Source organism: Pempheris klunzingeri, chromosome 2 (assembly GCF_042242105.1).
Source record: "Pempheris klunzingeri isolate RE-2024b chromosome 2, fPemKlu1.hap1, whole genome shotgun sequence".
Classification (NCBI taxonomy): domain Eukaryota; kingdom Metazoa; phylum Chordata; class Actinopteri; order Acropomatiformes; family Pempheridae; genus Pempheris; species Pempheris klunzingeri.
In genome coordinates, this window is record NC_092013.1 from 10,942,986 (window position 1) to 10,960,118 (window position 17,133).

Consider the following 17,133-nt stretch of genomic DNA (forward strand, 5'->3'; position numbering starts at 1 on the left):
ACACATGGGGGAATTACCTCATCTGGCACACAGCTCTCTGTGTTGATACAGCCTCTGTTTCTGGCCTGTAAATAGCTCCATCGCCCTGTTTAAACCTCCTCCAAAGGATTCAACTTTTTGATGAGTAAGAACAGAGCTTTTTTGAGAACACAGAGTCTCTGAAAGTCTAACGAGTGTGTTATAAAATGGACAAACTCAAACGTCCTTATTAATCCTGGAATGACTACGAGTCTGGACATATGAGATGTTATCATGTTTTCAATTTATCTTTCTTTATTATACACCAATTACACTGAACCATGTATCTAGAGACTCCATCATGCATGCCCAGAGTATCACATTTCTAATGAAAACAGATGAGCCTACATTCATTTGCATTACTGCCGTGACAGCAAAAGCCTCCTTTAACTAATCCGGCAGCGAGGAGTCACTGTTTGACTGTAATAAGCTGTAATGAAACTCAGATGACTATGGAGGAAGCTTCATTCAAATAAAAAAATGTGTTCAGATGCCCTCTGGGAATTCAAAATTATATCAACCACCCACATGTCCTGTGTCACATGCAAGATATAAATAAGAGTATGTAGAGTTTAAATTATGAGAACATCTTTATTTCCATTAGCTTGGTCACAGCATATAAAAAGTGAAAAAACAGCCATATAAAAATAAAGTGACTCTGAGGATTGTTCAGTCTGTATATGGCTTTATATGAAAAGTCAGATGTAGCCAATGATATCTTTGCAGATGATGGGCTGTCGGCTGCCGGATTTCATGAGGGCTGCAAAGTGGTAAAAATCTGTGTCCAGCTCATTAATGCCTGAGTGAGACTGGTGGAAGAAAGGGACTTTGGGCTGCGATGCCACAACTGGACAGGACAGACGTTTTGGAGCATTTGCAGTTCTGTTAACATGAGCAGAGTCCGTGGATCTCATCCTCACTCTGTCCTCTACACTCTTGGATAACCCTGCCAGTTTCCTCCTCATGTTGACAAAGAAACCTTGTCCCAGTCTACGCCTTGGATTTGGCTTCATTTCGGTTGGCTCAGGACAATCTGGCAAGTCCATCCAGTTCTGTATGAGGTCTGCGAAGCTGTTGTCACCCAGAACCAGAGGTTGGCGGTTGCGTCCTCTGGTCAGTAAAGAGTTCGTCCAATCCTCTGGGTCGCTGACCTCAAACGACGTCCACCTCTCCAGACAGGCATCAGAGGTGGATTTGGGTCGAATACGTCCGCTTGGTGCTCTGTTTGTGCGGAGGCAAGCTGAAGATGACACCCGCACATTCCTCGTCCTCCTGAGAACCACCCCTTCATCCTGCCACGATGCCTCAGAGTAGCCAGAATCAAACTCCAAACTTTTCTGACTGCTGGGAGAGCCCAGGCCCAGTCTGAGGCTCAGGCCCAGTCGGCTGCTCGAGTCGCCGTCCTCCTCCTCCTCCTCCTCCTCCTCCAGAGGACTCGCCAGGCAGCAGGCAGAGTCGTAGGTGCTGGCCGTGCTGGCATCAGACATCCGCAGGCGCGTGCGCTGCTCTCGTTGCAGCGCTCGTTGCTGACAAGCACGAGCCAACGCAGAGTGACGAGTTAAAGCCGGGAGCTGGGGGCTGATGGGAGCGAGGGGGCGTCTGGCTGCAGGGCAGATTCTGCGGAGTTGTTTCAGGTCCTGCAGTGACCTCATCATGTACTGCATCTGCTCCCGTAAGCAGTCTCCTGAGTCACGTAAGCAGAGCTGGGGAGACAAAAGGACTCAGATGAGTTGTCAGTAAACCACACACCACCACATCAGTAGGCAGAGTGCTTAAAAAGTCAGAGCCTGGCTGATGAACTGTGGCAGAATTGCTATTATAATAAGAGCTGAGTAAATGCAGAGTGTCACGGGGACTGCAGGCATGTTCAGGCTTGCACGCATTGAGTTCTAACCTATGACAGAACGCCTTTTCTTTTATTGTAATTTTGAAAGCCAGCCGGCATGCTGCTCATAGAACGCGCCTTCAATAGACAGATTTCAACACAAAGCAAAACAGTCTGTCCGTTAATATACCTGACCACGCCAGCAACGCCAGTTAACGCCCTATTTTCATTGACTCAGGCGTGATTCAACTGAAAACTCAGACTTGTGTTATTTCAGAGAGAGCTGCACTAATGTCCAACCTCAACTATTTATCTACACACTGACACAACTCCAGGAGCAAAGTAAAAACATCTGCAGCATATCAAGCAGTGACTGGACTCTTGTTGATCTTGATTTAGCTACAGGGGTCCTGCCTCTTTAAGGGTGCAGCATGCCCGTCGATGAAATTCACCAGTGACACACCAAGGAATATAATACTCCTGTTTCCTCTCTGACTCCCTGTGCTGATTGGCCAGAATCAGCCAGTGAGCAGCGGTGGTTCGCTCTTAAACTCAAACAGGGCACGAGAGATCATGTGACTGTGTGTGAGAGAGTTTAAGAGTAGACGTAATGCAAAGGAAGAAAGAAGAGGCCCCACGTTAAACACAGTCTAGCCTGCTCTGACCTTTAAACACTTTATCATATATACTTCACATAATCAAGTGCTGCTTTCCTATATGGGTTTATTTGCTTCTAGATCTTTGCTGTAACTTCTGGACTGAGCCAAACGCCTCCAGCTAAGTGTCATAAGAAATAAGAGGCTGGGGCGACAGAGATGTGAGATGTGGCGACCAGACGGAGGAGAAACACAGGTTCATATGTGGCCGTAGAGGTCACATCCAACACAAGCCACCATTGCGGCACATTTCTTTCCTCCACTAAAGCCGGCGCGCTGGCCTGTGAACCTGTGTGACCTCTCTGCTCTGAGTCCACACACTGTCCATTAAAAGTATTTGACCCTCCTGCAAGACCTCCTGCCCCCAGTTGGTTTTCATCATAACTCTGCGAGATGTTGCAAGAACTTGAGAAAAATACTGGAGCCATATAGTCATTGAACAACAACAACAAAAAAGCAGGAAATGCAATACATATAAGACAAATCAAACTATAACATAATATCTATTTTATCATATAATGAAAAACTGAATCCCACTGATCAAAAACAATGGATGTCAGTTAAACAGTTCAATATCTCCATATGCTGCATAACTGTGGGAAACGAATCAACTGTCAGTATTTACTCCAACAATGCTGCTGTGTACAAACTCATGAATTCACACTATGGAGGCATTTGAGCATCAGATCAGCCGTCTGCTGCATGGACAGATGTTTTCTCCATATGCTGACCCTCACTTTCTACCCAACAGTGTGGCCTTATGGCTACTTTTTACATCTAATATCGCTCAACGTCACCAAATACGTGTAACTGCAGTCTAAAATATAGTTGGGGGTAAAAAAAAAGTATATGAGGTATAAAATAGATGATAAAACTCACCATCTTGTTTCCTTTCATCGGTAAAACTCAAGATCCTGCAAGAGAAACGAAGCACCAGCTTTAAAAATAAGACCACACAGGCAAACACTCACTTCTACTGTGGCAGTGGGAAATAGTTGGTCTGATTTAAAAAAAAAAAAGAAGATCCCGTCAGCAGCAGGGAGCCAGTGCTGACTCCAGCCGCAGGACCAGAGGCAGATGTGCAGAGTGAGACTTTCAGCGCTGTTCGCCTCCTTTTTTACAGCTCGAAGCTCCGCAGCCAAAGAGGCACAGCGACCTGCGTCTGAATGAGCCAATCAGAGCGCAGGAAGCTCACAGGGCGCGTTTGCAAAGCCCACCTCTGTGTGAGAAACAGGCCACCACAGGATACAAGATACAGAGAAATATGTAAATAATCTTCTTTAGAACAGTTTAGGCATCAGACAGATCAGAAAGGTTCACTCCTCTGGATCATTCTAATATCCAGAGGCCATCAGCTTTTTAGACTTTTAGATTTCTTTGAATCTCTGTTAGGAAATCTTGATTTCAGATGAATTTTATTTCATGTATTCTGTTGAATTTGGTGAAAGTATGTCAAGTTTGTAATGATAATGACATTAGTTTTTTTTTGTCTTAAAGCTTAAATCTTTAGTATTGTGTGTCTCTGTCCATGGTTTAATTTACTGGATTATAAACTGGTTTCATGGTAAATCTGCTGACTACTTCCTCGATTAAGCATCTACAAAATAAAAGTACAGTTTCCCAAAGTCTTCAGATAGCTTGTTTTGCTGACCAACAAACCAAAGGTTTATTATCACAATCAGTAATTAAATGTTCACATTTTAGGAGCAGTGAATCTTTGGCATTTCATCTGAAAAAATAACATTTAATCGAGAAACTTTCAGCTCATTGATGATGCCTTTTGATGTGCTAGAGATATAAATGTAATTTTCTGCCTCTTAATGTTCTTGTTTTAAAGTCACATTGCAGAGAAAAAAACAAACAAAACAAACCTTTGTCTCCCCTTTATTTGGCTTCTTGTAATTTTAGCGTGTCCTACTGGAAGCTCATTGTGAATCTCTGAATCAGAGTGTCAACAAAATACCTAAATGTAAATGTGATAATCTGCACCCTAATTGGGCATTGAGCCCGTAGCCCTGACACTCATCTGGCACTCGTCCTTCCATTCACACTATTCAGTGAATGGATGTTTATGCAAATCTGATGGGCTAAGAGGAATGATCACTAGTGTTGTGGGTAAACCCAGATCTGATGGCCTGCTGTTCAAGTGCAGATTTGTCTCCACAGTAAGTCCAGCATTAGCATACGGACACATGCGGCATGTCCTAACCTGCTTAACCAACTTGACCCTAACCCATATGTAATGCATAATAAGCTTTGACTTTGTGACAGTGTGATGAACTAACTTTAAAGTCTCCCAGTCCAAGCTTCATCTATGAAATAGTTATTTCTCCTCCATCGCACTCATTCTTTCACAGAGATTTGAAGCTCTTTAAAACTGAAATATTCCATATTGACTTCCCCGTTTAATGCTCACGTCCTTGCACATTTTTCTCACTTAAAGCTTCAGTATAAAGACTAAGCTACAGCGCAGACAAACATTAGACGACAGTAATTTGGCAGAGTACAGTATGCAGGGTCCTGAGAGGTCCAGGCTTTCACTTAATACCAACATTATCTCTCCAAAAAGAAAATTCACCATTAACGTTGGTGCCTCCAAAAGCCTGCCCACTCCAAAATCCACCAGCACATACGCTCTGCGCTATGCAATAAGTAATTACGCAGGGCCGCTAATGGAATTGTGATTATTTCAATTTTCCACACAAGGCCGACCTTTATTCTGAGCAGCTCTGCTTTTCAAAAAGCCTAATGGATGTTATTATTATACGAGTCGGTACTTAAACACAATCCGTCCCCATTATGGTCACTGATGAATAGTTTACTCTCCTTCTTTATGATACTTGATTTTATAATCATGCTGATGTTTTATTATCAGTTCCCTCTTAATGTTCCAGTCATAAATACTGTAGTGGTGATGGCTGAGGACTCAGGTAACCAAGTCTGAGGCACAAAATACTCGAAGTCTGGTTTTAGTCCATTCACAGTATGTTGTTCTGCCCCTCATGTCTGGCTTTTGGTGGGAATCATTCTTTTTTTCCCCCCAGACATTTATTGTAGCCATGACTCATAGCTTGAATGCATTGTAAATTAATGTGGGCTAATAATTTACAATAAAATGTGTTTCAAACATTTCTTTAGCTGATCCGTCAAACCTGTCAGTGTGCAGCAAACAGCGGTGGAAAATATCTCAGTACATTTAGTCAAGTACTGCACTTGAAGGCAAATTTGAGGTCCTTATGTTTTACGTGAGTATTTCCATTTTATGCAACTATATACTTTGTTTTCTGTTTCTGCTACTTTTCGGATTAAGGCTTTGCTTTGTTATAAATCAAACTAGTTGAATATATACAGATGAAGCAACCAGTCATTTGATTGATTAGTTTTTGTAATAATGGAAAAGCAATGTGGAGGCCTCCCTTTTCACAGTGTAATATTCCACTTTTACAGATGATACTTCCTCCACCACTGGCGTCAAAGTGTCAGTGCACATTAACTTTGACAGCTTTGGCAAACTGAAGACAGCGCAACATTTTTTTTTATTGTTTGGTACACAAACACTGAAATGTTATACTTGTGGGCTTTTAAAGCAGAACCTGTGTGCCTCTGAGAGTGCTGGAAGACAGAGTGGGACTGGTAGGCCTACACTGCCCTCTAGAGAAAGTGCTAGAGGGCAGATCCCGTTCAGTCAAACCAAGTGCAGTTTTCCCCACTTTTAGACCGTACAGGTCTAAAGTAGACCGTTTACTTGATCTGCTGTTGTTTTAATTTATTATAGATACATTTATTTCATGTTACTCTATTATAAATGGGCTTTTTTTTTTGTCATTGCTGCTGTTCGTTGTCAACAGTGTATTCCTGTGACCTCTGAGTTAATGCCTGCAAGCCTAAGTGAAGTTGAAAAGAGGAGAATTTTACCTTGCTAACATTTCACATGTCAGTAGCAGTTGTCAGTGATTCACAGACTGACTCACGAGTGCTCCGGCTGGCAGATTCCAGCTGAAGCATACCAGCGGTGAGCTATATTAAACTGACTGGAAAAACACCCGGTGATTAAACCGTCCGAGCCACCTCATCTCAGCATTAAAGCAAAATAACACGTCGCTGAGGATAACTGACACCTCTGGTTGTCAGCCAGTAAGATTTCACTCTAACTTCAAAACTGGTGCACCCACACAGCAGCTCCACGTGACTTTATATTTAGCACGCAAAACTAAAGTATTGCAGGGCCGCAGCTTTAATATCTGTTATCAATCATATCTGTCACTTTTATTTAGTTTAGGGGGCAAGTTGGTGCACATGTAACTGCTAAAACTGTCAAGTCTTATTTATCTCTATGTAGATATGTGTATTCACGGTATGAATAAACAGGGGTATAAAAGCCATATACTATTAACTTTGACATATCATTATAGCTTTTATTCAGTGCACCGATTATGTGTGGGTCATCTGTTGTTTTTTTAATCACGACCACAGCTCTGGTAAGTCACTGTTCTTGGAGCTGCTAGAGCTCCTTGTTATTTATTGATTCATGCTCTTACAGTTTTCTTTTACAGTATATGCATGCGGTAGAGTGTTTAACAAGAACTCCATTACTCTATTTATTCATTAACCAGTCCTCCTACTTCCACTTTTTTTTAAAAATGTGCCTCTATTAACAGGTAAATGACAAGAGAGAGCACTATCATTTTGCAGAAAACACACTGATCAAAATTAGAGAACATTTTCAGATACCTCCCAGTTATTGGTGTTAATCTGGCACCTGGTGCTAATTTCCTTGATTATCTGTCAACCCCTATTTAAGTATTTAAGTGGCAGCCTAACTTCCAGTCTCACTGACTCTGCAAGATGGTGGGCTGCAGGTTGTCCAGATGAAGGCCAAAGGGATGACCCTATCAGCCATAGCAAGACAAGTTGGTCGTTCCAAATCTGTGATTTCAAGAATATTGAATCTTTACAACATCACAAACTCATTCAAGTCCCCCAAGAAGGCTGGTCGTCCACGGAAGACAAATACAAGAGAGGACAGGATACTGCGGAGGATCTCAATGGACAATCGTTTCCACACTGCAGCTGGAATTGCTCGCTGAACAGGGTAAGGATCTGTCTCGTCATACAGTGTCTCGACGTTTAAGAGCATTAGAACTGAAAGCCCACTCTGCAGTGACCAAACCTCTCATTAGCAGAAAGAATCAAAAGGCTAGACTAAGCTTTGCTGAGGAGCAGGTTGTGTGGACAGAGGAGAACTGGTCCAAAGTTTACTTCAGTGATGAAAGCTAGTTTAATTTATTTGGGTCCGATGGGAAACATTATGTTCGGCGACAAACTGGAGAAAGACTGAACCCAAAGTGTGTAAAGAAGTCAGTGAAAGGTGGAGGAGGAAGTGTCATGGTTTGGGGCATGTTTTCTGCAGCAGGAGTTGGGCCTCTTATACAGCTACATGACAGAGTGAATGCAAATGTTTATCAGAACCTTCTTCAACAACATATGGTTCTTTCCCTGCGTTCATCACCCAATCAGCCCGCAGTGTTCACGCTCCATGTCACACAGCAAAACGGGTAAAGCAGTTCCTTGAAACTGAAAACATTGAAATAATGACATGGCCTGCCCAGAGTCCTGATCTCAACCCAATAGAGAACCTCTGGAAAATCCTTGGTTATGGCCAAGAAACCCACTACAGTCACCGAACTGTGGAGGAGACTGGAAGAAGAGTGGACCAAAATCACACCAGAGCAGTGTGAGAGACTAGTGCTGTCCTGTGGCCGCAGATGTGCTGAAGTCATTCAGAGCAGAGGCCTGTACACTTCACACTGTTGCAACCTTCAGAAAATTTAGTTGTAATCTTTTTCCATGCTACAGTCATTGTTGTTCTCTAATTTTGATCAGTGTGTTTTCTGCAAAATAATGTTTTTTGTTGAAATGCCTTAGTTATTTTGTGAAAAAGTGTTCTAGTAGCATGGTATAGACACGACAAAGTCCTTCAACTGTTGAGCAGTGAAGATGACATTATTTCAGAAAAAATCAGTTGTTTATAAATTGTTCTTTAATTTTGATCTCCAGTGTATATTCACTGTCCTGGTGGGCACAACAACCAACTGGTTAAATGTACTTATTCAATTTGGTAATCAGGGAAATTAAAACTATAGGAATGTCTGCCTTTATGGATAATTAAGAGATTGAGAGGGTCTGCTTTTTCGGTGTACATCTAGCTGTGGTATGATGATCCAGGGAACCTCCAAGCTACAGTGATCATTTACACGGTATTGCTCTCAGACCTGGTCCACAGTGACATCGTTTCTGTGATCTTTTACACTGTATAAAAGTATTAAAGAGTATTTTCAAGTATATTCTCGAGGGCATCTGGAGAAGATTGACAGGATGAGTCTCGGGGATGGTTAGCGCACTTGAAGCCTGTCATTAAACTAATACAAGCACTAATTAGCCCTCTGGTCTGTGTGATCTTGAACAGTCTCTTGCCGACTTCATATGTTCCTGAATCCTCACACAGAAGACAAATTGAAGCACACTGTAACCGCGTCTTTACAAACACTTTAAACACAAGAGTGAGTCTTGATGTCCACTGTTGTCCTGACGTTGATATTGTGACAAATCATGAAATCACATTAAATACTGGTTTTCAGAATACACTGCCCATTGTCTGTCCTCGTCATTTCTGGTCCAATGGTCTCTTTCTTTCTTTGTTATAAGCTCGGAGGTGTCTGGGGTAGGCATGGACACCACCAATAGCCACAAGTCTCTCAAGCTTATTGTCAACAAATTTTTATTTAACAAACTCCGGGTCAGACATCTGCAGGTGGAGTGTGGATGTCCTTGTCGAGGTATTAAAAGTAATTACTAATTAGGTAAAACATACTTAAAAGGCACAAGTTTGTTAGAGAAAAAACACCCATAGCTGAAGGCAAAACTGAGCAGAATGAGGCAGAACAATTAAGTCTAAGTACTGGATGTATTTAAAAAAAAAAAAAAAAAAAATGTTCTGCCAAACGGTTGAAAGCATATTTTTCCACTAGATGGCGCCATCATCCAGTTTTACCGACATGTCTGCAGTAGGAAGCTGTGGTTAGGTTGGCCTGTGTGTTTCCTGCCTGCATAAAACATCATACTTATTATACCAAATAAGTGTGCACCACATTTTTTTTAAAAAAAACAAGAGTGTTTAAAGTGGGACCATATAATTTTTTCTGGAAAAATATTGTCTGGTGGAAACACACCTTTGTCTAATTTTATGCTCTCAGGGGTTTTGCTGCTTATGTCTTCCTTGGTCTGGTATGACCATTAGTTTATGGTGGCTAATGTTGTGTTATAACTTCAGATGGACTTTTTGGAACTGATTTTATTAAAACTTTTTACCGACTTTCTGATTTTTCTGTAACTGTGCTATTATTTCACTACATTTTAGCATTTATTAATTTCCCTCACGCATCATATTAAAACTGTACTTACCTTGTTCACTTTCAACCCAAGTGCAACCGACATGTGCTGAAGCATGGGAGGAGGAAGTTAGAACATCCATATTGCTAAAATCATCAGGTAACTAATTTTTATTCTAAACTCCATCTACAGTACTTCCACTGTATCTAAATTTGCAGTTTAATCCTGTGTAGCAACAGTACAAACTTGTGTAGTTGTCGGTGTGCATCAAGTCTACCACAAAAAAAATTAATTATTGCAATAAAAGATGAAAGTCATAAGAGAGGAAAAAACACGTGCACAAGTCAGGTGATCTCTACTTTTATTTAAATTAAATCATATAGGACTTTTAAAGCATTTTAATATTTACCAAAAAGACTAACTTTTTTTTTCTGAATTAGATTTTCGTCTCTCATTAATAATCACTATATATTCATAGGTGCTAGGCAGAAAATGGAAGAAAAATATAGGCGCACAGTAGGTCAAACAGTACTGAAAGCATATCTAGGAACTGGTTGTAAACAGAAGTCAAGGCACAAACATACTGCAACAGACATGGAAATGGTACTATAAAAAGTGACAGAATGTTAGGTACACACATACTTTAAATATCAGTTAGAATTTTGCCATAATTTCCCCCTGCATGTGAAGCTTTTTTTTTCTCCTTTTGAGCATTTTAATATTTTTTATTTTCATTTTGTAGGAATGTTAGATAATTTGTGCAGATTACAGAGCTAATATTTGCCATGTTGAGTCATGCAGAACAATATACGGTTTGGCTATGAATGATGAACTTATGTAAACATTATTAAAAAAAAAAAAAAAAAAAAGCACTTTCCTTTATCGATCATATTTTATGTCCATGCCTGTGCTTCATTTCTTAAAAAATAAGCTTCATGTGATTAAAAGTTTAATAATTTGCACATCAGAATTTCTAAAAGTAAAATGAATGCATTTATATAAAAAAGTTTTCCTTTGCCTCCTCTAGTAATTGAAAATAAAGAAGAAAGAAAAGAACAAAAATACAATAATAAATGTTGATTTTTGTGGTCATAGCCCAAAGAGTTAACAATGCGAGTGACTGGATCAGCAATCGTTGAAATTCCGCAAGGCTTGTCGGGTTTTCAGTCTCTTAGGTGTCTTTATAAAAAGCAGGTCAAAGCAGAAATCGTGGTTGGCCAGTGCAGTCATTCATGATGTGTGTATAATCCCCCATCTTTATGGTCTCTGGAACTGTTTCAAGTAATCTATTAAAGAGCACAAAAAAAAAAACACAAATCAGTCGCTTCAAAACAGGCTTCACTTTGTGACTTACTAGAGAGCTCAACTGCTTGTTGGAGTAATTCCTCTGGGCTCACCTTGACTCTTTCTCAGATGTGTTTTTAGAAGAGGCCACAGTCCTTCAGGTTGTTCTTGATGATGACGTCGGTGACGGCATCGAACACAAACTGCACGTTCTTGGTGTCAGTGGCGCAGGTGAAGTGGGTGTAGATTTCCTTGGTGTCCTTCTTCTTGTTCAGATCCTCAAATTTGGTCTGGATGTAAGCCTGGGCCTCCTCGTACTTGTTAGGGCCTGAGGGACAGACAGTGTTACGGTGAGGGCGGTGAGTTCAGCTCGTGCAATGCTCCGACAGATTCACTCGTTTGCGATTCATATCGATTAATTTCAGCACTTCCTTGAATCACTTTTTTGTCATGATGTTGAATTCATAATGCCTGATGCCTCGCCCAAGCTGGTGCCTCTCTGTTGTTCACCGTTACATTTGAGTCACACAGACAAGCATTTGTCTCCCAAAAGACCGTTCAAGCCATCTGGATGAAAAAATAAAATTCATCCAGCTAGTTTCCTAATCCCAACAAAGATGGTAGCTCAAAATGACATATGTCTGCTATCAGTTATATTTCTCTTTATTAATGTTTCTATTATTTTACATTATCATGCAAAATCATGTACTGATATTCTTCTTTTGTTGTACAAAAATGTCATTTCTGGCTGCCTGGATTTGGAAATAGTTGCCAATTTAGAAATGGGTTAAACATTAGTCTCATCTTGCAGTTCAGACAATATTTTTTCATCCAGATGGTTAGAGGACTCTTTCGGGATTGAGGAACTACTTTCAGAGCGGCGGTAAGTTTTGTTAAACAACCTTCTGGGTTTTGCAAAGAGTGCTGGGTAATCATTTCTCAGACAAACAGATGCACAGCTCTGTGACTTGAATGTCATGATAATAGATCAGAGGCACAAATTGGGGCCAGAACACGTCTTCGACAGAATATTCTACTTGTTGAAATGTTAAATTAGACACTGACGTCTGCATTGTCATCAATCAAGTAACTGTAAAAATGAAGAGGAAATAAACAAAGTAAATCTTGGTCTGTCAGCTGGCCCTGTCCTGTGTTTGTACTGAGACGCTGAGCCTGCACCTGTGTACTCAGGGAAGCAGATGGTCAGAGGGCTGTGGGCGATCTTCTCCTCGAACAGGTCCTTCTTGTTGAGGAACAGGATGATGGACGTCTCCGTGAACCACTTGTTGTTGCAGATGGAGTCAAACAGCTTCATGCTCTCATGCATCCGGTTCTGGGTGGGACGGGCACAAATGTGGAGATAAAGAGATTATTAGAGAGCACAACTAGGGCGCATAAAGGAAATGAGTTCACTGAAACCTCGACCTCCCTCCCTCATTTGAATTATCCTGGGAATGGGCTCTACTGTGAAATGCATGCAAAGCATTTTCTTTTTTTTTTTTTTTAAGTCAAAAGGGGTTTAAGCTTATCTCACCATCTCCTCATCCTCAGCCAGGACCAGGTCGTAAGCGCTCATTGCTACGCAGAAGATGATAGCTGTGACTCCCTCGAAGCAGTGGATCCACTTCTTCCTTTCTGACCGCTGGCCTCCAACATCAAACATCCTGCACAGAGACACACAGTGTAAACATGCTGGGTTGAGCGCAGGAGAAACACCCCCCCCCCACTCTGACAGAAAAGCCAAGCAGCTTCAAGGTCTCCCTATGGAAACTCATGTCTTCCAAGTGAATACATTTCTGCCTCTTCCTCTCTTCGGGGCAGGGTGTTTGCTACGCAGGCCTTGTCATTTTCCTGGCATTTGTTGGCATTTTAGTTCAGTGCAGTTGCTGTGGAAACGGACGGCCTTAAGACGGATTGAGGCATTGTCTGCTCCGGCAAAAACCTGCTCATTCTACAACCTCCATGATTGAAACTGTCCAGTGCTTAGTATTTATGTTTGCAATCTAATCCCTCTGTATAACAACAGCGCAAACATGTGTGAAGCTGTCAGTGCACTTCAGCGAGTCCAAAAAAAGAAATTCACCAATGTTGCAATAAAAGAGGCGGCCTTGAGACAGGCTGAGGCATGGCGGCGGGCAGGTTTTTCACTAAAATCCCACATGACTTATTCATGAAGATGGAGGGTAGCTAGATGGATGAGCGTGGATGCTCGACTGGACAGTGCCAGACTGAAGATTTCCTCCTTCTAATACTGAGGGGGGAGGCTTTTCAGCCAAAGGTGAGTGTAACCATTTGAAACATCTCAGAGTAACACACTATCGTCCTGACACCTCATTCCTGCTGCTAAGCAGTTTTCACTCTGCAGAATTTGGTTCATTAGAGCAGAACTTTGACGCACAGACAGTCAGCTTTAGGCTGAGTAAGCAGAGCTCATTATAACAGTGACACACTTTAGGCTGTTTACCTCAACAGTACGCTCATCTCCAGCACTGCTTACATAAGCTAAATATATCACAGAGCTGAAGAGGTGCAGTGGGTAAACATATGCTAGTTAGTTTTGGCTTATGTCTTCTGAAAAGGAGTAACATTAATCAGGACGTAAATATGACACTTAAATGCCACACAGCAGATACACAAACAGACACACACGCGTTTTCATTTCCACTGCCTTCACAAAGCAACTCAGGTCTGACTGAACGCGTTTTTCAATCTCTGATATTTTACAAACAAATTCCTCTGTTGTTTCCACCGCCTTAGAAGTGACTAATGTCTCGATCAGATATAAAGAATAACGTGTGTGTGTGTGTGTGGTTCAGATTTCATTATCTCAATGAGATACTATTATCAGAACATACAAAGCCAATGACAAAACATTTACATTGTAAAAACCAGACTTCTGAGAAGCCTGGCTGATAACTGGTCACAAAGTGAAGGTTTAATAATGACTTTTTATTTCATATCCCACCTTTTTTTTCAATTGTCTAATCTCACTGTGTGTAGCTCTCAGTTACTAAAAACCCACACACTGTTTGTGTGGGATAACAAAAAATAATAACCTGTATTTTCACTCATTCACTGAAGGTTTTCCCCTCTTCTTTTTTTGGTGTGTGAGTAATATTCATTGAGTCCTCACTGTAACACTACTGAGTGGGATGAGTTGTTTGGGCGAAAGACATCTTAAGCTCGGTTGCTGGAATAAGACAGTAACTTCACAGCAACTCCGCAAATTGGAGAACAAATGTTTTCCTTTCTGTGAACTTTATGGACTTTCCCAAAAGAGGAACTACTGTGCGTTGGCAAACACACATAACGCTGTTAGTCCAAACATGAATGACAGTCATTATTGTCAAGACACGGGGAAACACTTTTTCACAAGATATTCATTTTTGATTGCTTTCACAGAAAGTCTGAGTCCTATTACCCGCAACTAACACAGTGATGCACTGAGAAAGAAAAATGGGTTTCACTGCTTCTCTAATGATGCGTTTATTAAAATGCGTTTGTGTAAATCCTCATGAACTAAATGTTTTAGGCAACAGTCACAACGAATCAAACTAAAATGATTTGATGCGTTTCAGGTTGTGAGCATGAGCCAGGTTAAATAATTGCCGTCACCTGCTGAGTCCCGATAGGAATGTCAGCTCAGGCTCTCTGCTGTTTTTTCAGGGCGGTATATTAGCAGCAGCTGTTGTTAATGCAGTGAACGTGGAACCACCTCTGCTATTAAATACTGCACTTGGACGAGTCAATGTGCACTTGAGCCGAACAAGTGAGTGAGCATGTTATGGCCCTTTGCAGGTGAAAGGAAATGTTGAGCTGCTGGTGCACAAGCTGGTGTGCTGATTGCACATTTAACGATGTTTCACAAAAACGAGCTTGAGCGGTTGAGGGGAAAAAGGTGATGGGGGATCTTACTTGAAGTGCAGGTCCTTGAAGGTGAAATGTGTTTCCACGATGCCGGTGGTCTTCACTCGGGTCCGCAGCACATCTTGCTGTGTGGGGATGTAATCTGACTTCGCTATCCTCTCCAGGTCGTTTAAGTAGCTGATGGGGACACGGACACAAACAATACATATGAAATGAAGAGCGCTGGCCTATAACCTCACGGGGAGAACAGATCTTAAACCGTTAGGTTAATGTGCAATGTAAGGGAAGGTAGTCGCAGGTCTCATCTGTTCCTTCACATGTGCACGAGAGGACGAAGAGTGCCTCTGTGTTGTCCCACCACGGTCGGGTTCAAATTTACGGTCACATCACATGACTTAATGTGCAGTCATGAAACAACTTTACCTCTGCTTACTCCATAACAGTTCACACAGCCATCCTGTATCCTCTTAGAGATCACCTCATACTGCTGTAGTGCCTTCTGCTACTCCTTAGTGATCTTTGTCAACAATCACAAATTTATGTTGTCCGCGTCGTAAACACTAAATCCTGCTGAGGGACACTGTAGATGCAAGTCTTTAATATCCACATGTACACACACAAAAGCAGTGACATTTGTTTAAATCCTCTGATATACTTTGATTAGAGACATCAAAAAGGGCAACGGCACTAATTCACTGTTGAAATAGTACTATCAAACTCCTGTGTTCTCTGAGCTGAGAAGGGAGGTGTCTGGATAGTTTTGATGCTCTTTGTTTGACACGGCCAAAAATAAAGCAATCTGACTTTTCGGGCCAATATGCCTAAAGATAAAAGCACTAAATACAAGACCACAATCAGCTGTTACACATACAATGTTCCCATGAGACACACACAAAAGGCTGGAGCCTGTTTCCTGCCACCTTTCAGCACAATATTCAACTGCATTAACAAAAAGACTGTGTTGTATAACAAATCGTTGGTGTGTGGTGTAATCCCATACAAGCCACAGCCCCGGTGTAGATATTACAGCCTCTGCACCACTACTTCATGCCACGTGTTTGACAGTTTAATCATAATCCTGCTCCCCACAGAGGTTTAGGCTGCTTTTGTAGTCCACACATCAGATATTGTAACACTGCTTGATTCAGCCATTGGGTTTATAAGCCTTGAAGATTAATTGAATTTGGCTGGGTTACACTCTAATAAAAGAAGGCACTCTACTTTAGTGTGACAGAAAACCATCAGTGGGCATTTTCGAAGATTTCATGACAGGTCGTAAAACCATAGCAACCCTGTTTTTGTCACTAGAGTAAACAATTATCAGAGAACTATTGTGGAACCATAGTAGAGCTGTGCGGTCTATAGTTGGCAAATATTGCCGCACAAAGAACAATTACAATTCAAGGAAAGACCATTTCATTTTTATACACACAGACGTTTAAAAAAGTCTTGTTTCCTAAAATAATGGCAGCAGGGTCCATTATTTTCAGAGTGTACAGTACATGTCCTTGTCTATCAAACCAGTTCGAGTAGAGAGAAGGAGGAGGTCTCTGTCAATGCGAGCAGTGCCATCTCTCTCCTTCTCTATCTCTTCCCTTCCTTTCTCTGGCTCACAGCAGGTGCTCAGACATGGATTACGGTCGAGTGCCAGACTCATTTTGTCCTCTCTTATAGCAACCGACTCTCTGGGCGATCTACAAAGCCATGATGAAACGCCGTGCATTGTCGACTCTTCCCGCTACTAAATGTGAGGCCGTGTTTGCAGCATGCTTCCACGTCCCCTCGGCTTTAACAAGAGCAGTGAAGCAGAGATCGAGAAGTTATGATTACACTGGCCAACACAAACAGAGAACAATATCACTCCCCCTGGAAGTTAAATACTGCCTCGACTGCGAGGCAATCATTTGCGAAACACTTAACACTCCCCTGACAGTTTGCAGCACATTCTGGAGGTGTCACAGTATTATCAAGGGCCTTGCGCATTAAACAGAAATGAGTGCGGTTGATTCCTGCTGCAGCTTACATGCAGCCGATGGTGAACGAGGCAAATGCTGCCTGCTTTCTCTGGATGCCCATTTCAGAGCAGCAGTGTAT

General features: G+C 41.7%; 2 protein-coding genes across 2 annotated transcripts in view; both read right to left on the reverse strand.

The window, feature by feature from the left end:
- Positions 1–296: 296 nt before the first annotated feature.
- Positions 297–3,494, reverse strand: LOC139216120 (PAK4-inhibitor inka2-like). Its single transcript, XM_070847158.1, has 2 exons — positions 3,379–3,494; positions 297–1,721 (listed from the first exon to the last, which is right to left on the reverse strand). Exons 1-2 carry the CDS (start codon positions 3,394–3,396, stop codon positions 717–719), a joined length of 1,023 nt encoding a protein of 340 aa, XP_070703259.1. The 5' UTR covers positions 3,397–3,494; the 3' UTR covers positions 297–716.
- Positions 3,495–10,232: 6,738 nt separating this feature from the next.
- Positions 10,233–17,133, reverse strand: part of LOC139207432 (guanine nucleotide-binding protein G(i) subunit alpha-2) — a 55,390-nt gene continuing 48,489 nt past the window's right edge. Inside the window, exons 5-9 of the mRNA XM_070837155.1 lie at positions 15,088–15,216; positions 12,707–12,836; positions 12,352–12,505; positions 11,286–11,500; positions 10,233–11,174 (exon numbers count right to left, since the gene is read on the reverse strand). Coding sequence (XP_070693256.1) covers positions 11,310–11,500; positions 12,352–12,505; positions 12,707–12,836; positions 15,088–15,216 — 604 coding nt within the window. The 3' untranslated portion in view covers positions 10,233–11,174; positions 11,286–11,309. The remainder of the gene's footprint in view (positions 11,175–11,285; positions 11,501–12,351; positions 12,506–12,706; positions 12,837–15,087; positions 15,217–17,133) is intronic.